Here is a 24,859-nt window from a genome sequence, read left to right as displayed (position 1 = left end):
ATTTCAGTTCTGATTTACTCAGAGAGGATTCAAGCAAACGATCTGAAACACGCAAATGAAGGTACCTTGAAGCAAATGTTTGCTCTCTTTTATACCTTTTAGATAAGGAGGACTTTGGTGCTTTTCTTTTGCAGAATTGTGATTGGCTGTTGATGTCAGAAGGAGCCCACAGAGAGTGGCCAACTTTTATTCACTGTTAGGAACTCATTTGCATAAAAGTACTGAGTTTATTCTTAAAAATTTTATCTATGCATTTTTCACTTACAAAATACAATGTACTGAATGTATAAAGTATAAACGACAGCAAAATGTTCCCAGATAGCAAGTAACCACTGTTGAATCAATGTTAAAGGGGTGGTTCAATGGTATTTTATGCATTTTGACTTATTAACACCGTTATAGAGTTGTTTCCTCCCTGAAACGCTGATTTGATATTGTACAAAGCTCTTCTTTTTGAAAAGCTCAGTGTCCTCCGATTGGCCAACTTACCAGTACGTTGTGATTGACCTGAATCCCTCTGACATCAGCCGGAAATGTGACACTCCTCACCATGTTTTGAAGATTATTTCACAATGCAATCCCTTACAAAAATTAACCATGGTTTTACAACAGTTAAAACCAAAAAACATGGTTAGTATAGTAAAACCATGGTTTTGCAGATAGTAATTAATGCACCAAAAAACCATAGTTACTACACATTTACCACAATAAAACCATGGTTAATTTTCGTAAGGGATACTGACAGGAGTTAATATTGTCTTTATCAATATGCGTGGAATCTGATACAGAAAATGCAGATGATTGGCCAAGCTGATCGATCAACTTTACCAGCACAACTTGAGCAGAATTGGTAAGTCTCGCTCGCATAGCCAGACCTTCAATACTGAAGGTCTGGTGTTTTTCGCTGCTTTTTCTGGACAAAGCTCGCCCACAAGCTGTTTGACCGACATGTCAAACAACCAATCGCAGTTTGTTTCGTCTAGCGTCACGTTTCGGACTCCTCACAATAACGAGCCGGCTGGCAACAAGTCAGTTATTGAAATAACCAGCCGCAACCAAATAGCATCTAAATAAACAACATTACTCACCATAGGACAACGTTGTGCACTTCATCAACAGCTACACCAATGAGACGCTCCAGTTAAATGTCTGTTTGAAGCATATCTCTCCACTTTTTAACACATACAAGCAATTCAGGAGAACCGAACTTTTTGACTCCACTAACTGCCTCAAGCAAAACTCTTGGACGTCTTTTAGAGAGTCTATGCTGCGAACTTTGCAAATTTTTGAGAATCCAATGTTTAGCTGATCATGATAACTGATCATTATTATCCACGTTGATTCTCTTCCTCAATGGAACGTCAGAGCTTTGTTTTCCAGCGACCGAAACTAAACGCGACACTCCTGGAAATCCGGTTTATTTCAACCAATTAAAAGACGACTTTAGACATTCTCACAGGGTTTCCAGAAAAGTGTACGAAAAACATCAGATGTTCAGCCAACAGTTTGTGGGCGTGACATCGGAGGCTGAGACTACAGATTGGTAAGGTAAGGATACTAAAACATTAAAACCATTTGTGATCATAGAAACGACAAACAACAAGCGCTACTCTGCACTGCTCATAACTGCATGAATTATTCAGTAGTAAAGTCTTTAAATATAAAAACATAGATGACTTACAGACTGAGTCAGAAGTGGATTATGATAATGACCGTCGTGTCCACGTCAACATGCCTAGGAAGTAAACAGTTGCCTACAATCCGTGTGTTTGTTGCAGTCCAAAAAAAGAGATTTAAGTTGGAAACTATCACTCGCATCCTCGTTTACTTTGGGATTTGTACCTTTTACATATCATTACTAATACAAACTTAACTTACACATCAAAGGAAATGTAAAATTGTGAATCGGAAAATTGGTGCCCTTTAAATAAAGAAAAAGGAAATAAAGTTATAAAACACAAATGTGTTTCTACTCAGATCTTTTAAATGAAACATTTTGTGTTTTTATTATATTTATGAATTGGACAGATGCTTTTATCCACAGTGACTTACATTACATTTAAGCCAGCAGCGAGGATGAGCTGATTTTTAGCGTTATTGGTTACACCCTATTTTTAGCTAAGAGAAGAGCAGTTGTTGTTCCATATTAATAAAACTTATATTAATAAAAGGTTTTAATTTCATGTACAGCTGCTTTAAAACAAAAACAATTGTGAAAAGTGCTATATAAATAAAATTGAATTGACTTGACAAACATATAATGGTGTGTTTACATGCTCTGTCAGTAAAAATTAGCACCATCGTCTAACTCTTTGAGTTACAGCAGCGGCTTCGGAAACATGGCGTGATGCTCAGATTCCATTGGTCGACCTGATTATTTGTCAGACAAAAAAAGAAAAATTGGCACTCCAGTTTAAAAAAAATTAACCTTTGTCGCAAATAACAGAGGTCAATAGAAATGAATTGTTTTTATTGTAGTATCCTATTGCATCTAACATTCACACCGAATATAGGCAGTCAGTCTGTAAAGACACTATGATGATTTCAGTGTAGTTTGTTCTTCAGTATGTTTCTTCTGATGATGATGCTGAAGACTTCTATAATGAGCAAATCTCTCTCCACAGATCAAGCAGACGTAAGGTTTCTCTCCAGTGTGAACTCTCAGATGGACTTTTAACGAAGGTGAGTGAGCAAACTTTTTATCACACCAAGAGCATTTGTAAGGTTTTTCACCTGTATGAAGTCTCAGATGGGCTTTTAATTGACCTGATTCAGTAAAAGTCTTCTCACACTGAGAGCATTTGTAAGGTTTTTCACCTGTATGAATTTTCTGGTGATTCACTAAACTGTGATGTCGATTAAAACTCTTCCCACAAACATTACAGTGATGAGGTTTCTCTCCAGTATGAACTCTCTCATAAACTTTGAAATGGGATGAATGTGAAAAGCTTTTTCCACAGATTGAGCAGACGTAAGGTTTTTCTCCCGTATGAAGTCTCTTGTGAACTTTAAAATTACTTAGACCAGCAAAGCTCTTCCCACAGTGAGAGCAGACGAAAGGTTTCTCTCCAGTGTGAAGTCTCTTGTGAACTTTAAAATTACTTAGACCAGCAAAGCTCTTCCCACAGTAAGAGCAGACGTAAGGTTTCTCTCCAGTGTGAACTCTCTCATGTGCTTTTAAGATACTTGACTGAGTAAAAGTCTTCTCACAACGAGAGCATTTGTAAGGTTTTTCACCTGTTTGAGTTCTCAGGTGTGAAACTAAATCGTAATGTCGACTAAAACTCTTCCCACAAACACTACAGTGATGAGGTTTTTCACCTGTTTGAATTGTCTCATGAGCATCAAAATGTCCTTTGGTTCTGAAGTAATAGCCACATTTAGTGCAGTTGAAATGTTTTTCACCACTGTGTGTCTTCATGTGCACTTGTAGCTTAGTTAAGAAGTCAAAATTCTTCCCACATTGCTGACAGTCAAACAACAACTTCTTCTTCTCTCTGTGCTCTTCTGAATGACGTCTCTGCTCTTGTAAGGTAGTAAAGCTGATCTTACATCTCCTGCAGGTGAAGAGTTTCTGTTTTGTGTGTTTTCTCCAATGTCTCTCTAAATGTCCTTTTGAGCTTAATGTCTTTCCACAAGTGATGGAGGAAAGAGTTTGTGCGGTCCATTGCCCTTCTGATGTTGAGGACGTTATTTCTCCATCCAAACATGATTCACTCTTCACATCTGAAAGAAACATGAAACATTAAATTCTCTTTTCACTTTTATTTACACACAGAAGAATGAATTGAGATTCTGTATCTTATTCTATATTTACACAGAGACAGCAGAGAGCTGTCAGTCCTGTAATTAATTTGTTAATATTAGAATAAAGACAAACATAACTAGTGATCAAAGACAAATATTAAATGCAATTAGAGATAGACCAATATATCGGTCGGCCGATATATCGGGCCGATATTTGCGAGTTTTATGTGTATCGGCATCGGCACCGATACGTGACTGCCGTGTTCGCTGATTTTTTTTTCTGGCACTATTTACAGACAGAGTGGTGGAAGCCGCAAGCCATTGCAGGTCATGTGACTAAAAACAACCAACCTTTCCATGACAACATCGAAAGCTCTGCATAACAGCTGATCATAGCTGTACAAAGCGGGATTTTATTTCTTTCTATGGGGCGTTTTTTCGGACAGGGATTAGACTAGTCCTAGACTAAAATAAATGTAAGAAAAGTCCAAACTAATAACTTCTCTTTTTAACATATCTTAAAATACATCACTGCCCTGTGTTTGCCTCAAAATGGACACAAGTAATGTTTTAGTAAGGCATGTTTGTTAAAACTAGTTACATTTCCTCATTAAACTAAGCTCTAGTCCTAGTTTAAGATAATTCCTGTCCGGGAAACCACCCCTATATATATTTGTAGTAATAAAGTGCTAGAAATCAATATCCTTTGCTGATAGGTCCTCATCATTGTGGAGAGTGCAGTTCATGGTTCCATAGCACCCTCAACTGTTTTTACTATTTGTTAAATATAGTTTTTTTTAAGTTCAATAATGTTACTTTTTTAAATTGAGACTTGTAACATTTGGCATCATCGTGTCATTTTTATGATGTAAATTGAGTGAGCAAAAGCAGTATCGGCTCCAAATATCGGCTCAAGAAAATCGGCAGCCTGTATCGGTCATCGGATAAGGCTGATGAACAAAAATCGGTATCGGCACTGAAAAATCCATATCGGTCGATCCCTGAATGCAATGCATGTCTATTTACGGAGTGAGTAATCCACAATTTGTTATCCTGCCTGTGAAAACCTAAAGTCTCAAAATCAAATACTGAGAGAACAAGCATCAAAGTTTGATTTGACCTATTAATTTCAATATGTTTGACTTGATCTTACTCGGTCAATATTAAATATATCAAGTTTAAAATGTTCACATAATTGTTTACTAGGGCTGTTACAATGATTAAATAATCGTCTCATCGCAGTTGTTTGACCTCATCGCAATGATTTCAGATCTCCGCAATGATTGCACATCTCTCTGGCTACTATTTAAGGTCTGTTCTGTTATAGTCCGTTTATTTTGATTGCGTTGATATTTTTAGACACTTTATTGTGTTTATTTCTTATAAAGAATTTTCAGTTTTTGGAAAGATACATTTGTGTAAAAAAAAATTCATGAACAAAAAAAAATGTAAGAGAATTAAATGTCAAAGCAAGCAATTAAACAGACAATTAATCGTCATAATCGTCACAATTTATTAGATAAATAACCGTCAACCAAAGTTCATAATCGTGACAGCCCTATTGTTTACATTATGTAGGTTTATTTATCAATTCATCTCTTTTCACTGGTACATTCCCCACAGCTTTTAAATGGGTCTGGATTACCCAGCTGTTGAAGAAACCCACACTTAATCCTGCAATGTTAGAGAAATAGAGAACTGTACCCTGCAAGTAAGCCTACGGTGGCCCTTTATGGGCCCACTTAGGGCTAGTCTAAGGGCCCCACGCAGGTTTGCTCATTGGCAAAACGTTGGCCCTTTAGCGCTGGCCCTACGCAGGCAGCCCTCACTTAGCCCCCAGGAAGTCCTCATACAGAAAAATCCCCAGAGTTAAATGAACACTTATGGATGTATATATTGTCCCATCTTACAGAGTGTTAAAAAGTAACAATGAAGCAGAATTAAAAGCTCTGTTATCCTCTTTCTCAACATCTCTGTCTGAAATATAAAATTGCATTTTACATCTTACTTGTAGAGTCATTTTCTTACTTTTGGTTGAGATTTTGTTTCATTTAAAGTCACCACTATTGTGATCCGTGTTTGATTTAGTCTCTCCTTCCCTTCATTGCCAAGACTCTTTAGTGTGTGGTTTTGGACCAGCTCTCCTCCTTCTCCACACAAAAAAGCTCCTGGATACCAATCAGTCTGATTTCAAGAGTGGTAACTCCACTGAAACTGCACTGCTCTAAGTCTTTGAAGCCCTAAAGGCTTGACCTCGTAACCTTCCCTGCTATGCTCCTCTCGTGTTATATAGTCTTGTGTCTTAACTTTGAGAGACTCTCTCCGCACTGCTCTCGAAACAAAAAATCATGGATTTGATCAACTGCTCTCAACGCAATTGACACCATCTTCCCGACGAGAAGCTTGGGTTCGGGGGAACCTGTCTACCCTGCCGGAACGTTCACAGCTGGCTACACGATGGATGCATGGGAGAGGTGGCAGGTTGTGTGTCTGCCTGCTCTTTCCGTGGAGGACATTGAAGATATCTATCTATTCGGAACCATGATAACATGGGGTTTGCTGACTGGATTATGCTTTGCCCTGGTTTATCGAGAAATTAAGAAGACTGTGACAGCTACCCAAAGCCCAAAAAAGCTGCCCGGGATGATCAAAGCAGTAGGCAGAGCGGTCAGCACTCAGGCTGGGACTATTAACCACATTTTGGATAACAACTTGGAAATGACCCGCAATATGGATAACATCAAGGAGATGCTCACGGATTTGAAAAAGCTGATGGACCAGAATAGACTAAGAGAGTAGTCGTGTAAAGGAATGCGGCTACTCGCCCCAAGACCAAATAATTCCAATCTTATCTGCTTTCAGCCCCCCCTTATCCAGCCTGGCCTCTTGCATTCCCTACCTATCTCCCACAGACACCTGCTGATTGTTGACTCTGTTTGGACCTAATCAAGGTTGTCTTCATGGCAATTTGCTGTGTTAACGCTTTAACATCCTGCAGACTGAGGCACCGAGATTTGGATGCCAGGCGAAGCGACTCTCTCAAGGCCTACACACACACAAACTCTTACACACACACACACACACACACACACACACATATATATGCAATCACCACCCAGTACCCAAATCCCTCGCCTTCGCCGCTTGGTAACCCCCAGCCGGACAGGCGGGTCTGTGACCAGCGCCCTATGCCTGCAGGACCGGATGGCAACCCCCCCCCCCATCATGTTGCAAGTGGTGTGTTGTTTATGTTGTAAGGTGTACTGATTATGTGCTTATGTTGCTGAGGTGTTTTTTCCTTGTTCCCAAACTGTACTCCTTTTGGAGCATAGTCTGAGGGTTTGTTTTTTTTTCTCCTCCCCTCCCTCATGTAATGCTGTACTTCTTCTCAATGCTCTGTTGGCATGTTCTGTCTACCCCCTTGTTTTTGTGTATTGTATGTATGGACAGGTTGATGGCTGTAATTTCGTTGTACTTGTACAATGACAAATAAAGCTTTACCATTACCATTACCATTTGACGTAAGGCTTGACTGAAGCGTGGCCAACAGCCAATCACAGTGGCCGCAGCACATGCTCCGATCTTCCGTAAATGTAATTGGGTGGCTCTGCCTAGTACGTTATTTGCATAAGGCAATCGGATGGGCTGACGCTTGCATTGCCGCTTGAAAAGTTGAGAAATGTTCAACTTCTGCCGCGAGTAATGGCAGTGATGCGGCGCCGATGGATCCACAATTCAGTTCGCCAAGGCTTGACGTCACCCATTAAAAGTGAATGGGAAGGGTCAACGCTTACCATGTGAATCTTTACTGATCATACTGGATCTATATGCCGCATTTGACACTGTCAATCACGACATCCTCATGTCGACCCTTAAGACTATGGGTGTCTCTGAAACGGCACTACTGTGTTTAAGGTTTAAGGTCTTACCTCTCAGGTAGGTCATTTAGAGTATCCTGAAGAGGTGATGTCTGTGACTAAATGTAAATGTATATAATGTAGAAATCAGTAAATCACAAAAAAATGGCTTTAGCTAGGTTTACATTTTTGTAGAGGCGAGTCAACGATTTTCACAATCAATCTTGCAGTATATGGTGACACTTCTAGAATGAGATAAAGCACGTTTTGTGTGTCTGTTGACTGTTGCTCAAAAAGATATTCCAATCTCCTTTAAAGGCGACATTTCAACATTTCATTTCGTTAAGATGTAAACATTTATTTTTGATATGAGTGTGTGTGTGTGTGTGTGTGTGTGTGTGTGTGTGTGTGTGTGTGTGTGTGTTAATTTAGGACTTAAGAGAATTATATTGTGTTGAAGTCATTATTTATATATTTTATAAAATATAATGTTATCTAAATACAATCCCTGCTGAAAAAACTATAAAACCATTACAGAAAATTCGAATTTATTGGTTCTAATGGAATATGGCCCAAAGCACACTAGTGTAGTGGTTTTAATGGTAAAAGCTAATGGTTCCTATTGGTATTTTAATGGAAACCATTAGACTTTTCTGTAATGGTTTTAGGGGGTTTTTTTCAGCAGGGATGTGTGATGCTGATGTATTTCGTATTAATAAAATAAATTCCAGTTCATGTTTTCTGAACAATAAACACTGTTTAACACGCATTTTTAAGTCTGATTATTTCCGATATATAATATGTTAGCGAATCGTTACCAGACCGTTTAAGCCATAATAATTGAAAAGACTTACCTGTCAGAATAAAATCATCATGATGGTCCTCATATGCATCTGGTGGGGGTTCGATTTTTATTTCTGTGGGTTCAGTTTTTATTTCTGTGGGTTCAGTTTTGATCTTCATCATAAGGTTCCTGAAGTCGATGAGTTTGACTGAACACATCTTGAGTTTGGTTTGCAGGATCTGCTGCTGTTCTCCAGCGTTACAGACAGAATCCAGAGACTCTGTGGAGGTTTGATCAGTAGATTCATCATCCTGTAAGTCCTGATCAGTTCCTGATTTACAGCACATCACATCCATCATCAACAACACTAAAATACACAGAGACAAAACTCTGTTTACACTCAATAAAACATTCAAGAGAGAAAAACACTGAGGATACACAAATACATCACACGCGAGCTCTTTCTTTCTTTCTTTGGTGGGTTTATATGTGGACTAAAGAGCTGCAGAGCGCCTCCTGCTGTACTGGAGAGAGAAGACACTCAACACATTATCCATCTCTCATTCATTACAATATAATGTTGATGTCTCTTCGTGGTGTGGTAGTTGCACAAATATGAAAAATAAGTGATAAAAGAATGGAAATAAGAATTTGAATAACATAAACTTCTGGTATTTATTAAAAACGAAGCTCATAAGAATTTTACCTCACTGCGGGCAGGAGTTAAAACATCTCCAGAAGATGGCAGTAGAGTCACTCTACTGTGAATACAAACCGCCGTTAAAACCAAAGAAGAGACACAAACATCAACCGCTGTCATTACAGTCAGTTTTATTCTGTGTTTGTTCTTGTTTTTTCTCTTAAGTGTGTCTTGTCTCTGTGTATTTTAGTGTTGATGATGAGATGGATGTGATGTGCTGTAAATCAGGAACTGATCAGGACTTACAGGATGATGAATCTACTGATCAAACCTCCACAGAGTCTCTGGATTCTGTCTGTAACGCTGGAGAACAGCAGCAGATCCTGCAGACCAAACTCAACATGTGTTCAGTCAAACAGGAGGACAGTGGGAACCAAATGGAGATAAAAACTGAACCTGTGGAAGAGGAAGATCACACTGAGGAAGAAAACAGTCATTATGGTGATTTTGTTCCTTCAGGTTTGTTTCCTTCTCTATTGTTGTTCGGTTTTCCCTTATGAAAATGAACCATGGTTTTATTGTGGTGAAAGTGTAGTTACCATGTTTTTTGGTGTATTGCCATGGTTTAACTATGGTTTTTGAAAACCATGGTTGTCAAACCCTGCTGAAAAAAATAAGTAAAACCATTACAGAAAATTCTAATGGTTTCCAGCTTTTACCATTAAAACCAATACACTGTCATGTGTTTTGGGCCATATTCCATTAGAACCAATAAAATTCCAAATAAAACCAATTAAACCAATATAATTTTTTTGTAATGGTTTTATTGTTTTTTTTTCCAGCAAGTAAACCATGGTTATTTTGTGGTTACCATGGTTTTACTACTGTAACCATGTTTTTTTAACTGTAGTAAAACCATGGTTAATTTTCGTAAGGGTTCTGTTAATATGTTTGCTGAGTCCATTTCAGTTTGATAAATTCTCCTTTTTAATTTCTACTTACACTTTTGGGGGCTTTAATATCATTGGATATAATAGAAAATAACATTCTTTTATTATTGGTTTCTATTATTTCATAAAGGCTTTTATATTTTAACTTTCCAGTGCACCCGTTAAATGCAGGGGTGCTGTAAAGGGGGGGTAAACAATGACGATTCTTGGGGCCCACGAGTAAGAGGGGGCCCAGAGAAGCCCCCAAAATTGTGGTGCTAAAAAATATTTAATAGTAAAAATTATTAACTTTAAATTATTCTATTTGCTGTTTCCTGGTATCAAAAAATGTATTTGTTTAGGGAACACAAACGTCTGTGGGCCCCTTTCCCCCCTCTCAATTGTAATAAAATGGTTCAGTCCGCCCAAATTCTTTAATCCAGGCAACACAGCTTGACTTCACTTATAGTGCCGGCAGAATATCAACTTGACTGACAAGGAAGTGAAAATGCCTAAAAAATCTGGAAGTCAAAAACGGAAAGAGAAAAAAATAAGAAGTGAAAGAGGCAAAGGGTCGACATTATGTTACCAAGGTGGGTTTGTAAGTAGGCCTAAATTGTTAGTGGACCGCCCGTCCGTGACAATGATCGTACGGCACTTTTCTGTGCTAACGCGCACGCTTTGTACATGAGGCCCCAGGTCTCTACGGTAGCATTTTTCGACAAGTAAGCACGTTTATTTATGCACGTGATTTATTTAGACAAAGTTATTGACTATGCAAATTTCAAACGGTAAAAATGACGCCTTGTTTGTTCTAGTGTTAAAGATAATTACCACACTGCAAAAAATAATTTTCAAGAAAAAAATTCTTAGTATTTTTGTCTTGTTTTCAGTAAAAATATCTAAAATTTCTTAAATAAAGATGCTTTTTCATGATGAGCAAAACGACCCAAAAAAATAAGTCTAGTTTTTAGACCAAAAATATTACATTTAAGGGATTTTGTGCATAAAACAAGCAAAAAAATCTGCCAATGGGGTAAGCAAAAAAACATTTTTCTTAAACACTAAATTCAAGAAAAATTTGCTTACCCCATTGCCAGACTTTTTTGCTTGTTTTATGCACAAAATCCCTTAAATGTAATATTTTGGTCTAAAAACTAGACTTATTTTCTTGGGTCGTTTTGCTCATCAAGAAAAAGCATCTTAATTTAAGAATTTTTTTCTTGAAAATCATTTTTTGCAATGCATACATTTAAATGTTGCTGTTAAAATGACTACTGGTGGCCGCTCTAGTGTTAAAAGTGCATGATAAGGGAACTACATTTTCTCCCCATGTAAGGTCAAGAAAACGCTGGAAAAAATAACAATACACAGTTTTAGTTAAACATTCAACACTGCATAAAATGACTTTCTTACTTAGTATTTTTGTCTTGTTTTCAGTAGAAATATCTAAAAATTCTTAAATTAAGATGATTTTTCTTCATGAGCAAAATGACCTAAGTAAATGAATCTAGTTTTAAGACAAATGAATATACAATTTAAGTGAAATTGTCCTTAAAACGAGCAAAATGATCTGCCAATGGGGTGAGAAAAAAATGTGAAATAAGATTTCTTTTTTCTTAAACACTTAATTCAAGTAAAATTTTCTCACCCCATTGGTAGTCAAAATACCATAAAAGCGCATTATTTTATGTAAATTAATATGAAAAAAGTCTCAGCTGTGTTGGGGGCCCTGTCCAGATTCTTTTCATGGGGCCCAAAATCCTTAGCAGCGCCCCTGGTTAAATGCACAAGTTACAATTTTCTCGAGTGATTCATGCAGTTATAACAGGACTGACAACTACGTCTTTGTGTGAATGTAGAAAAAGATACAGAATTTCAACTAATTCTCTGCTGTGTAAATCTTAGTCAGAAGAGATTTATTTATGTTTCAGATGTGAAGAGTGAATCATGTTCGGATGAAGAAATAACATCATCAACATCAAAAGAAGGTATAACAGCAGAAATTCAAGAGAAGAAACTTAATTCAGAAGAGCACAGAGTGAAGAAGAAGAAGCAGCAGTTTCATTGTGAGCAGTGTGGAAAGGGTTTTGTTTTTTTATCTCCTCTAAAAGTTCACATGAAGACACACGGTGGTGAAAAGCCTTTCTACTGCACTGAATGTGGCAAATATTTCGGCACCAAAGGAAATCTTCGGCTTCATCAGAGAGTTCACACAGGAGAAAAACCATACGAGTGTCCTCACTGTGATAAGAGATTTAGAGATGCATACAATCTTAAGGAACATATGCGATTACACACCAATGAGAGACCATATCACTGCAGTGAATGTGGAAAAACATTTAGGTTTTCAAGCTCTTTAAAGTCACATCTAAAAACACACAGTGAGGAGAAACTCTATCAATGTTCACACTGTGATAAACGTTTCCACCAGAAAGGTAATATGATAGTCCACGAGAGAAGTCACACGGGGGAAAAACCTTACATCTGCTCTCATTGTGGAAAGAGCTTTTCTGATCAATCTCAAGTCAGAGTTCATCAGAGACTTCACACTGGAGAGAAACCTTATGACTGTAATATTTGTGGAAAGAGTTTTAATCGTCACAGCATTTTAGTGTCACACCTGAGAACTCACACAGGTGAAAAACCTTACAAATGCTCTCAGTGTGAGAAGACGTTTACTCAGTCAAGTAACTTAAAAGCCTATGAGAGACTTCATACTGAAGAGAAACCTTACGTCTGCACTCAGTGTGGTAAGAGCTTTTCTAGTCCATCTCAATTAAGTGTTCATCAAAGACTTCACACCGGAGAGAAACCTCATCACTGTACTCTTTGTGGGAGGAGTTTCAGTCGACACTCAAACTTAATCAAGCATCAAGAAACTCATACAGGTGAAAAACCTTTCAAATGCTTTCAGTGTGAGGAAACATTCACTGAGTCAGGTCACTTAAAAGCCCATTTGAGATTTCATACTTGAGAAGAAACCTCAACACTGCTCGATCTGTGGAAAGAGATTCAATAAAGTAGGATATTTTAAGACTCATCAGAAAAACACACAGAAGAACAAACTACACTTGAATCATCATTGCTTTCTGTTTATTCAAAACGCGTTCAGTGAACTTTCATTTCTTTGTTTGAGAATAAATGAAATGTTCTTACTTGTGTATATCAGTTTTTGACTTATTAGTTTCTCAGGATGAATCAATTTATTGTTTTTTTAAGTAAATTTAGATGAAAGTTTCTGCGAAGTAACGTGTAGCGAATTTAGAGGTTTTGGAATAGTGTTGTTTAAAACAACCAATAATCATTTTGATAATGATGAGTTATCCTTTAATAATTACAATTAATTTGATATTTTCTTCACCACCCTGTTAAGGGAACTGAGTTGTTTATCACCAATCCAATCAGGGAACTGTTGATTTAGCTCAAAGGCTAATACATTTTAATACAATTAATCATCATTCACTATATATTTTGTAGGACTTAGCAGAATTAAAAATAACAATTAATTGATTAATTCGTCCAGCAAATATATCCATAATTCAACGTTAATTCTAAGAAAAATTGAGCGTGAGGTAGCAATGATCAAAGTTAAAGTGAGTTTTTGAATTTAATCAGAACTCAGAGGCATCCATGGATGAATATACAGATGTTTATTGACTACTCTGGGATTATATGAGACATGACTAACAATTGACAAAACAAAACATTTAACACAAAAGGGAGAGAGTGGGTAAAAGAGAGAGGGACTGCATAAACCAACATTCACATTTTTTAACCGACTTAAACGCAGCTATATTCAATAATAAAGAACCCTGCAAGTAAGCCTACAATGGCCCTGTATGGGCATAGCCTAAGTGCCCCGCACAGGTTTGCTTACTGGCGAAACGTTGGCTTTTTAGTGCTGGCCCTGCACAGGCAGCCCTCACTTAGCCCCCAGAAAGTCCTCACACAGAAAAACCCCCAGAGTTAAATAAACACAGTTAAATGAAGTCACAATTATTGTGATCAGTGTTTGTTTTAGTTTAACTTGACTTTCACCTTGTTCATTTTTTGACTGCTATAACTTTGTGTGTTTAAGACATGTTTGTCATGGCAGAGAAAAGACAATACAGCAATTCTTTGGTGGTGGTTAGTACTGTAAATAATGTCTAAATGTCATCATATATAAAACTTATGTATTAATTTAGTGTTTGCACACGTATCAGAAGCATCTTTCTCTGACAATAATGTGATACTACAGTATGAGATCCAGCTCTCTCATAGCAGTTTGTCTTTCTGAAGAACTTAAAATTAACCAGTGTATAATGTAGACACAGAAATATCAAGAATCCAAGTATGAATCACAACAATGCTGACAATAAAATGAAAAGCTTTATGCTGCAATGCATGCTGGGTATCAACAAATTACAAATCTCATCCAGGACTCCCAGCATTCTCTGCGGCATGAATAAATAATGAAAATTTGTACTATTTTCTTTGTCACCATTGTTGGGATTCATACTCTGATTCTTGATGTTTGTGTGTCTAATTTACAAAACTGAGTTTTTTTATGTGTACAAGTTTATCAAAATCCTTCAGAAGAACAATATCCTATGAGACTTCTGGACCTTCCACTGTATTATTTTATTATCAACAGAAAATGATACTTCAGATAAGCATTATATAAATGCTCCAAACAAAATTAACAAACCATTTAAAAATGTATATATGATGATGTTTCATATTATGTACAAACAAAACCACCACCAAAAGGTGGCACTATTGTCTTCTCTCTCCCATAACAAACATATCTTAAACACACAAAGTTACAGCAGTCAAAAAGACTGAACAAGGTAAGAGTCATTGTTAACTAAAACAAACACTGATCACAATAATGGTGACTTTAAATGAAATAAAATCTAAACCTGAAGTAAGAAAATTAAGTAACATGTAAAATACAATTTTAGGTTTCAGACAGAGATGGTGAGAAAGAGGCTAACGGAGCTTGTAATTCTGCTTCAGTGTCACTTTTAACACTCTATAAGATTGGGACAATATATACATCCAGCAGTGTTCATTTAACTCTGGGAAATTTTTCTGTATGAGGGCTTCCTGGGGGCTAAGTGAGGCCTGTGCAGTGCCAGTGCTAAGGGGCCAACATTTTACCAATGAGCAAACCTGCGCGGGGCCCTTAGGCTAGCCCTAAATGGGCCCATAAAGGGTCATTGTAGGCTAACTTGCAGGGAACATTTATTATACTTGTATGGATCTGTGGTGCAAAGCAGTCGAATGTGTTTGAAAGTCTTTGGTTTTAGATGTAAGATGGTGGTTTGCTGGTTCTTGAAGAATGTCAGGTTCCAGTTTTCCATGCTAGAAGACCAGACTTTGTCCAGGTTGTTTGTGTGCATACAAAGTCCACTTGGAGAGTTGTTCCGAAAGGTCCTGAAGTAAATTGGTAGTTTTCTGATTGTTGAAAATCCATTCTTAGTCCAAAACTCAGGTGAGTTTTGGCCTAAACTCACAGACTCTGAGACCTTAATCATTCCCCCACCCCTTGCTGGGGGAACTTGTTGTTGACTGGCAGAAGTTAGGAGGAGAAGAGACGAAGAGAAGAGCGAAAACTAGTGTAATCGATATTTAAACTTCAAGAAGGCCATGCCAATCTATGTGTGAATTGACCATAAGAGTCGAGCAGGGGAGAGTTTCTTTGTCCCCTTAACTGTTAATTTGCATACCCCCCCCCCCCCTTTGGTAACACCTCTTGGATGTTTAATGAGCACATTGGGTGTGTGTAACATTTTATTCCAAGTTATGGAAAGTAAGCAAAGTATGATGCATTTGTAACATATGTCAGCAAAGAGGGAATTAGAAGGGAATCACATCCATACTAAACACTGGTAATGTTGAAGGTAAATGAGGCTATGATTAAACTCAATATGTGAGTAATGTAGTTGCAAAAACCCTTAGCTTGAATCTTCATAAGTAAAATACTCAGCAGACAAAGGTTCCAGGTTCCAAACAAAAATTACTTTATTCGCTCGAGCCAACAAAGTGAGACAATTAACACCCCTCAAAGAGGTGCTAAAAGATCATTTTACCCTCCCAACATCTGACTCCATTTTTATACAGTAAGATCAAACACTTCTTATCTGAGATGATGTACATTCTTCTCATTGGTCTCGGCCTGCCACAATTTACTTATGCAGCAAAAGTGCAGCTGAATCCTTCCTCATATCTAAAATTATATATTCTTCTTATTGGTTCTCATGACCTTGGCCTAGCTTGCACAGATTCCTTATTATTAATATAGCAAAGTACAGCTAGACTTCTCCTCAAATCTTAAAATGACGTACTCTGTTTATTACTTCGATTGGCCTTGGCTTTCCTTAGCACAACTAGTGTATTGTTAATGTAGCAAAGTACAGCTGGATGACTTCTCTAATCTAAAATGATGTACTTGTTTATCGGTTGTTTTGACCTTGTTTCTCATAATAATCGTGGCATAGTCGCAGGATCACACCTGGACTCTTTTAATTATGAAACGAAAGTTAACTGAGAAAATGAAATCAAAAAGTCAACTGGGAAAACGAACGTTTAACCGGGTGTCATCATAACCTTGTCTAGAAACAATAGGCCTAGTATAATTTTAATACAGTGTATGATCGGTAATATACCCAACAAAAACTACTATAGTAACAGCAAATACTAAATCAACTAAACATCTCCGCTTGTCTAGAAAAGTACTATTTGTGCAAGAGAATGCAGGTTATTTCAAAAGGTTTCAAAAAGGCCAACATACTGTAAACACATATACACGTATTGAAAAGAATGAAGCAGAGTTAATGCAACCACTTCAGTAGTGACTGCACAATATAAATATTAAAAGGGTTATAGTGTGAAAATCTGACTGAATTATCTGTGGGATATTTTGAGCTAAAATTTCACATACCATCTATAAGCTGCAGTTTTCTCTCATAACTTGGTTGGTGCTGCGTCTTATAGTCAGGTTCGTCAGTAAGTCAGTATGAATTAATTTTGGATAAAACAGTTAAACAAGTGCTGATGAAAAAAATATTAATACAAGTACTTCAAGCTTTTAAATTTTTAAAATCACAAGATAATAAATTGCACAGAAATATTAACCCAATTAACCATAGTTTTACTACAGTTAAAAACATGCTTTTTAAATCAAAATATCCATGGTTTTTCAAAAAACATGCTATTCAAAAACCATAGTTAAACCATGAATAGTGTAGTAAAACCATGGTTTTGCTAATAGTAATCAATACACAAATACCATACTACATTTTAACAAAAAAAGCATGGTTGTTTTAGTAAGGGTCTAACAGGGCTTTGTGTGTGTTCCCAAGAAGTTTTAATTTTATAAATAGATAGATCTGAGATTCTGCTGGGTATCTGGTCATGTAAATATAAAAGAAAATGAGAAAGCAGACCAATTAACAAAGAAATCTACCAGTATAAATTACATTATAAATATTCCATTTGGGAAAGGGGTTGTGATGGCGCACTGGATAAGACCCGGATTTGAATTCACTGTGACACACCATGTGTCCCTGAGCAAGACACTTAACCCCTAGTTGCTCCAGAGGCGTGCGACCTCTGACATATATAGCAATTAATTTATAAGTCACTTTGGATAAAAGTGTCAGCTAAATGAAAAATGATGAAGAAATGGCAGGACATATACTGTTGCATTGCCGGAAATATAGTGAAGAGAGGATTTTATTAAAGCAAAAGATAAGCCAGACTGGAAGAAAATGGAACCTTGGAGGTGCTTTGGGAACAACGGGAGAAGGGGCTAAAGATACACAGGATGCTGTTTTGGAATATCTGAAGAATATAGGGATGGATGATAGGATTTAGGTTATTTATAAATTATTATTTCTCTCTCTCTCTCTTTTTTTTCTAAATTCAATTTTATAATTTTATTTAGTATTATTATTATTATATAAATATAAAGTAGATCTTTCCATACTGCATACTCCGATACAGTAGGTGGCGGTATGCACCTTATAAGTCATGGTTGCAATCTGCCATAAAACAAAGAAGAAGAACCGATCGTACTCTTCGTTGCGTGACAACATGCCAGAAGAGCACTGTGGAGCATTGTCCTGACATGTGAGGGAAACATGTAGTAATGGAGTGTGAAATTCTTTGTGATGCAAGAAATCGCATTTTCTGAGCTGATGGATTCCGGAATATCATCTGTATCTTTCAAAACGATTCTTGGAAATAAGGATTATGTAACAACAAAGGTTTTAATAAATTTTTTACTCTTTATTCGAGGATATAAACTATGAGGCAAAGTTCTTCGGGTGAACTGTGGAGGGCAGTAATACACAATTGAACTGTCTAAGCTGCCGCAAATTACACAAGAAAAAGAAGAAAAAGAAGGACAAAAAGAAGAAGAAGAAGAAGAAGAAGAAGAAGAAGAAGAAGAAGAAGAAGAAGAAGAAAAGTATTTTCTTGTTCTAATCTGCGGACCATCGCAAATAGAGCCCGGGGGATTACTTTTCACAAGTAAGTTTTAACATTACCGTACTATTGGTTGTATTTTGTGAATAAAATTTTACCAGATAATTGAGACAGAGCAAGGATCGTTGATATTAGTGTACTGAAATCGTAGACAGCTAACGTTAAGCATGGAGAGGTGGGGTAAAGTAATAATTAGTTTCTCGGTTTTGAGTATTGTGTAAAGCGCTATATAAATCTGCATTATTATTATTATTATTGTAAGTAAGATGCTGAGAGCTGCATCTTGACAGTACCCCCCTTTGGAATGCATATTGATTATTATTTATATTCATAAAACTATATCCTATTATACAACTTCAAAAATGTTGACAACCAACTATATATTGTTGGAAATGTCTAAGAATGTAGTGTTCATATTTCAAACTTTTTTTGCATTAATAATAATGCAATGACAGTAATTTATTAGTTTGTGAGTATACAAGAGTATCCAGAAAAATCTAGTGACCGTTGTTGGTAAAACCACTAAAAGTGTGACATAAACCTCATTCTTTGTGATTTTAACTTGATATTTGGATCACAACTACTTGAGACGTATGCCATGGCTTCATGGTTACTATTAGAATCTAATTCTAAGCAGGTCTACCCAGCTAGAAATAAAAAGTTCTAAGAACGTTCCCTGAAAGTTCCCGAATGTTCCCAAAAACATTCTGCCAACGTTAAAAGCGGCTAGTTTTTTTTAAGTTCTAGGAACGTTTCTGTTGTCTGAACGTTAGAGTAATGTTACATTTGACCATTTTTAAACGTTATGACAATGTCATGTTTTAATGTTCACACAATGTTTAAAACAACAGCTGTTTATTATATTGACTTGTTTAATTGTTATGTAAATGATAGAGAAACATTGCATTTTATTATTTTATAAAACATTATTTCTGTATGCAGTAAATATATTGCTGTAGAAAACTCAATTCACTTACTAGGTTTAGATGTTGATGGTTGTTTCATTTTAAGTCACCCTTATTGTGATTAGTGTTTGTTTTAGTTGGTCTCTTAACACTTGACTTTTTGCTTGCTAGTTTTTTCCTGGTTGTGTTAACTTTGTGTTAGGGATGTCTGGTCGAACTTCATGCCCTGGACTGATCAGCCCAAGGGAAATGTCTCAATCTCAACTTATAAATACAAGACAAATGAACGGTTTCATTGCTTCATTGATCATCCAAGTATAACAATAAAGAAATACACAAGGTCCTATGAAAATATATCAAATATATAAATGCGGGGTGTGGGGGAACAACATTTAAATTCTGACAATTACATTATTTTTTGTGTGAAACATTTACATTTCTAAAATTTTATTTATGTTATTGCACTATTTCTATATATTAAAATAAACGTAAACTGCTATAAAAAAAATTCACCTTCGAACACATCTGTGAAAAACCCTAAAGTGTCTTCTTTAAAACGAGACCAAGATTGCTGCTAGACAAAAAAATCCCAAAGTTATATTCATTTAAAGATGTACATCACATTGTCACCCCCCACAAAGGGTATTTGAGCCATATAAGGGGTTAAAATGCACTGAACCATGTGTCCTTTATCATAGCTACATGAATGACCTTTGCAGCAAAAAACCCATGTGAAAATTAGTTCGGTATTCACTGAGGTATGATTACTTAAATGCGCTGACACCTCGCACCTGCCATACAAATAACACTGACCAATCTAAGATGGCGGCCCCATGGCTCGACTGCACCACTTAGGCAGTAGCGATTGTTAGGGTGTCTACCTATATGATGTCTATGGGTAAATGCACCTGAAAGTTGTTTGCCAACCCCCAATAAAAAGAAGAGAAGAAGAAACATCAACCACTGTGCTCACAGTCAGTTTTATTCTGTGATTGTGGTTTTGAGTCTTGTCTTTGTGTATTTTAGTGTTGATGATGATGGATGTGATGTGCTGTAAATCAGGAACTGATCAGGGCTTACAGGATGATGAATCTACTGATCAAACCTCCACAGAGTCTCTGGATTCTGTCTGTAACGCTGGAGAACAGCAGCAGATCCTGCAGACCAAACTCAACATGTGTTCAGTCAAACTGGAGGACAGTGGAAACCAAATGGAGATAAAAACAGAACCAATGGAAGAAAACATTCATTATGGTGATTTTGTTCCTTCAGGTTTGTTTCCTTCTCTATTGTTGTTTGGTTGTCTGTTAATATGCTTGCTGATCTTTGAGTTTTTCAGTATTTCAGTTTGATAATTTCGAAAATATTATTTTTTATTGGTACTTTTGGGGGGATTAATATCATTGGATATAATGTAAATATCACTATTGACATCTGTTATTTAATTTGTTATTTTAAACTTTCCAGTGCACCCCCTTAAAACACTTGTACATAAGTGTGATGCATGCAGTTCAGTATTGCCAGATTGGAAATGTTCAAGGATCGTACCAGAAGCTCAAAACTATGGTATTTGGATTATCATACACAAATGTGCAGAATACAGCTATGTACCTAGACGAACAACTTTTGAAAGCCAGAAGATTTACTCAGTAGACTAGATACATAACTAGGTGTACCTTTGTGGGAGGGTCAAAACAACCGACTAGAAATTACTGACCTAGACCTTTCACAGGATTTAGGCCTAAGCTGTGTTCCATCTAGCCAGGATTGCTGTATTCATCCTAATCCTACCCCCATACCTAAGCCTAAACCCAGCATCTCGTGAGGTTTAGGTCGTAGCTGTATCTCTTCTAGCCAAAACCAAGAGATGGGAGACAAGTGTAAGACACATTCAAGTTCTCCTCAAAATTATGATTTAAACACTGTTTAAAACATAGGCTCCACAATGAATATAGAAGCCCTATGATTTGAAGTGTCAAAAAATGTGGAAATTACTGTACATACTGTACATTTCTTCATTATTGATTGTACAGAAGTCAACATTGTGGTACAAATACGATAATTATTGTACATCTGGCAACACTGATGCATTTATAACAGGACTGACAACTCTTTAATGTCTCTGTGTGAATGTAGAAAAGCATACAGAATTTTAAATCATTCTCTACTGTGTAAATCTAAGTCAGAAGAAAGTTTTTGTGTCTTTCAGATGTGAAGAGTGAATCATGTCTGGATGGAGAAATAACATCATCAACATCAAAAGAAGGTATGACAGCAGAAACTCAAGAGAAGAAACTTCATTCAGGAGAGCACAGAGTGAAGAAGAAGAAGAAGAAGAAGCAGTTTCACTGTCAGCATTGTGGGAAGGATTTTGTGGTCTTATCTAAGCTGACACGTCACATGGCGAGACACAGTGATGAAAAGTCTTTCTACTGCACTGAATGTGGCAAATGTTTCAAAACCAAAGGATATCTTGATAGTCATCAGAGAATTCACACAGGAGAAAAACCACACGAGTGTCCTCACTGTGAGAAGAGATTTAACCGGAACCATCATCTGAAAGCACATGTGCTTTCACACACCAATGAGAGACCGTATCAGTGCAGTGAATGTGGAAAAACCTTTAAGTGTTTACGCTCTTTAAAATTACACACAAAATTTCACAGTGAGGAGAAAATCTATCAGTGTTCACACTGTGATAAACGTTTCCATCAGAAAGCTCATCTGATAGTCCATGAGAGAATTCACACTGGAGAGAAACCTTACGTCTGCTCTCACTGTGGTAAGAGCTTCTCTTGTTCATCTCATTTCAGTGCCCATCAGAGAGTTCACACTGGAGAGAAACCTTACATCTGTTATGTTTGTGAAAAGAGTTTTAATCAACATCAAAATTTAGTGAAACACCAGAGAACTCATACAGGTGAAAAACCTTACAAATGCTCTCAGTGTGAGAAGACGTTTGCTCAGTCAGTTCACTTAAAACTCCATCAGAGAGTTCACATTGGAGAGAAACCTTACGTCTGCTTTCAATGTGGGAAGAGATTTTGGGATTCATCTCAATTAAGTGTTCATCGGAGAGTTCACACTGGAGAGAAACCTTATGACTGTAGTCTTTGTGGGAGGAGTTTCAGTCGACATGGCCATTTATTGTTACATCAGAGAACTCATACAGGTGAAAAACCTTTTAAATGCTTTCAGTGTGAGGAGACGTTTACTGAGTCAGGTCACCTCAAAGTCCATCTGAGAGTTCATACTGGAGAGAAACCTTCTGACTGTACTCTTTGTGGGAAGAGTTTTAGACGACACTCAAACTTAATAAAACATCAAGAAACTCATACAGGTGAAAAACCTTTCAAATGCTTTCAGTGTGAGGAGACATTTACTGAGTCAGGTCACTTAAAAGCTCATCTGAGAGTTCATTTGTGAGAGAAACCTCAACACTGCTCGATCTGGAAAGAGAGTCACTAAAGCAGGATCTTTTAAGACTGATCAGAAGAAACTACACTTGAATTATTGTAGCTTTGTGTTTATTCAGAATGAGTTCAGTGAACTTTCATGGCTTTGTCGGAGAATAAATGTAATGTTCTTACTTTAGTGTAGCAGTTTGTGTGTTATTAGCTTCTTATGATAAATTAATTTGTTCATTTTCTCACTTTTGTAAGTAAAAGTGTCTGCTAAGTAGGGCTGGGTGTCGATTCAGATGTTCCAGATTGATTCGATGTCGATTCACAAGCTATCGATTCGATTCCGGTTCTCGGGTCGATTCTCGATTCAACTCAATGGATATAGATTTTATACAAATACTATATTAATAAAAAAGAACAGTGAACAGCAGTTTACAAGTGGGTAATTAATAAAAAGAAATTAAAAGCCACAACACTAACGTTGTCGTCTTGCTTGCGAAATCTAAAATGCTTCCATACCTCAGACTTTTTATGTGAAGGTGGCATCAACATCGATGAAGCACCTGAAACCGCCATTTTAAGCACTGAATGAATGAAAGACAGGCTCGCTTTTCGCTTCTTGGTAACATCGCCCAAGCAAAAAAGTGGGTGACATCTAGTGAAGAAGACTAGTAATTAAATTTACGTTAATCTTACGCTCAATGTTTGTGTAAATAAATATGAAAGAAAAAAATCGATTCTGCACTTTGAGAATCGATTTTGAATCGACCACGTAAAAAAAAGATTAATCGAAAAATCAATTTTTTTCCCCAGCCCTACTGCTAAGTAAGTAATTTTTGTTGTCACTTATTTGCAATACAGCACATCCTTGAACACACAATATAAATATTAAAGCAAAGTAATAATATATCAACACAACAATGTTAAATTAATGAAAGTTTCTTTTATGTTTACATTTTCAAGGCTGCTGTGCAGTAGGGTTGTGACAATTAATCAGGCAAATGCGCTTTGAATGAATTACGATGAAATGCCGCCACATCCAAAAGCCAGAGGGTGCTTTCGTGCAGAAACTCCATTTGTGCCACAGCAGAAGTATCATTACAAAACGCTATTCCAGGAAATATCTAAAGGCACGCTGTTCTTCAGACTGTTTCAAGTATTTTCATAATAATAGAGAATATTTTGAATGATTGTGTTTGACGAGTGTTGCTTTTTTCAATGCACATTATAAACGAGTCAAACTCGTAGTGATTTTAGATTAATACAGACTTCCTACTGATCACAGAGCTGTAGTACACGCACAAGCTGTGCATGAAACACAGAATCGATTCAGAATCGATTTATTTTTAATGGGAACGCGATGCATCGATGCACATCCCTGCTGTGCAGTGATCAACAGAATCAGTGGGTTCAGAGGTCGTAGATGTGTTTTTTATCGTACATTTTTGTCGTGTTATAGCGCTGTCTAGTGGTCTAGCTCCGCAATTTTTTACATGTGATCCCAGACTGGGCCCCGTACATAAGTGTTTCAGATTTGTGGGCTGTACAATGAATAAACTCAAGGTTACAGGATTAGTTTTGACTTGACAAAACCAAACTAATGTGATCAGGCTTTGTTGATACCATGAAAGTAGTACTTTTTCTTTGTCAACTCAGGCTTTGATCCGAAACCACACACAGTAAATTATGCTGAGAACAGCATAAGAACAGCCACTGCCTTAGATTAAATCAAAACAGACTGTCCTTATTTCTGTCCTTTGTCTGCTTTTGATAATTAACAGATATTCAGATGTTAATGTTTTATTGAAATTGTTTCATTGCCATTATGGTGATCAGTGTTTCCTTTAGTTAAGCTGTTTGACTCTTGACTTTTTTCAGTGAGTGGAGTCTCAGATGCCCCTCCCATGACGCGAATTTCCGCGTGAATGTCTCGAATGACTAGAATTTCACACACGAATGAAGCGAGTGCACTCAAATGTTCAAGTGTCCAACTACACGCGAATAGCACATTTTGCTGCCTCTACCGCGGCTGGTGGGAATGCACCATAAGTTTTCAGACGCAGCCATTGGGTGTGTTCGACTTCATGTGGCACCGCGCAAGCTGACTTAAAGCAG

The 24,859-nt window shown here is 37.0% G+C and overlaps 2 protein-coding genes across 2 annotated transcripts; one reads left to right on the top strand and one right to left on the bottom strand.

Moving 5' to 3' along the window:
• Positions 1-101: 101 nt before the first annotated feature.
• Positions 102-8,885, bottom strand: LOC129445354 (uncharacterized). The gene is made up of 2 exons (XM_073866432.1): positions 8,459-8,885; positions 102-3,726 (listed from the first exon to the last, which is right to left on the bottom strand). The coding sequence occupies exons 1-2, from the start codon at positions 8,745-8,747 to the stop codon at positions 2,534-2,536; spliced, it is 1,482 nt and encodes a 493-aa protein (XP_073722533.1). The 5' UTR covers positions 8,748-8,885; the 3' UTR covers positions 102-2,533.
• Positions 8,886-9,019: 134 nt separating this feature from the next.
• Positions 9,020-22,929, top strand: LOC129445380 (uncharacterized). Its single transcript, XM_073860049.1, is given in 7 exon segments — positions 9,020-9,547; positions 11,892-12,960; positions 14,907-14,922; positions 18,318-18,480; positions 20,367-20,612; positions 20,808-20,906; positions 21,550-22,929. Coding segments are annotated over 7 exon segments (3,066 nt in total). The 5' UTR covers positions 9,020-9,291; the 3' UTR covers positions 22,767-22,929.
• Positions 22,930-24,859: the final 1,930 nt, after the last annotated feature.

The sequence above is a fragment of the Misgurnus anguillicaudatus genome, chromosome 3 (assembly GCF_027580225.2).
Source record: "Misgurnus anguillicaudatus chromosome 3, ASM2758022v2, whole genome shotgun sequence".
NCBI lineage: Eukaryota > Metazoa > Chordata > Actinopteri > Cypriniformes > Cobitidae > Misgurnus > Misgurnus anguillicaudatus.
Note: the sequence above shows the minus strand (reverse complement) of the source record. Positions and strands in the feature narration are given on the sequence as shown.

Excerpts from the sequence above, each read along its gene's own strand:
- LOC129445354 (XM_073866432.1), bottom strand. The coding sequence starts at position 8,747 with ATGATGGATGTGATGTGCTGTAAATCAGGAACTGATCAGGACTTACAG. Across the intron at positions 3,727-8,458 it reads TGATGATTTTATTCTGACAG|ATGTGAAGAGTGAATCATGT; the intron begins GTAAGTCTTTTC and ends TGTTTCTTTCAG.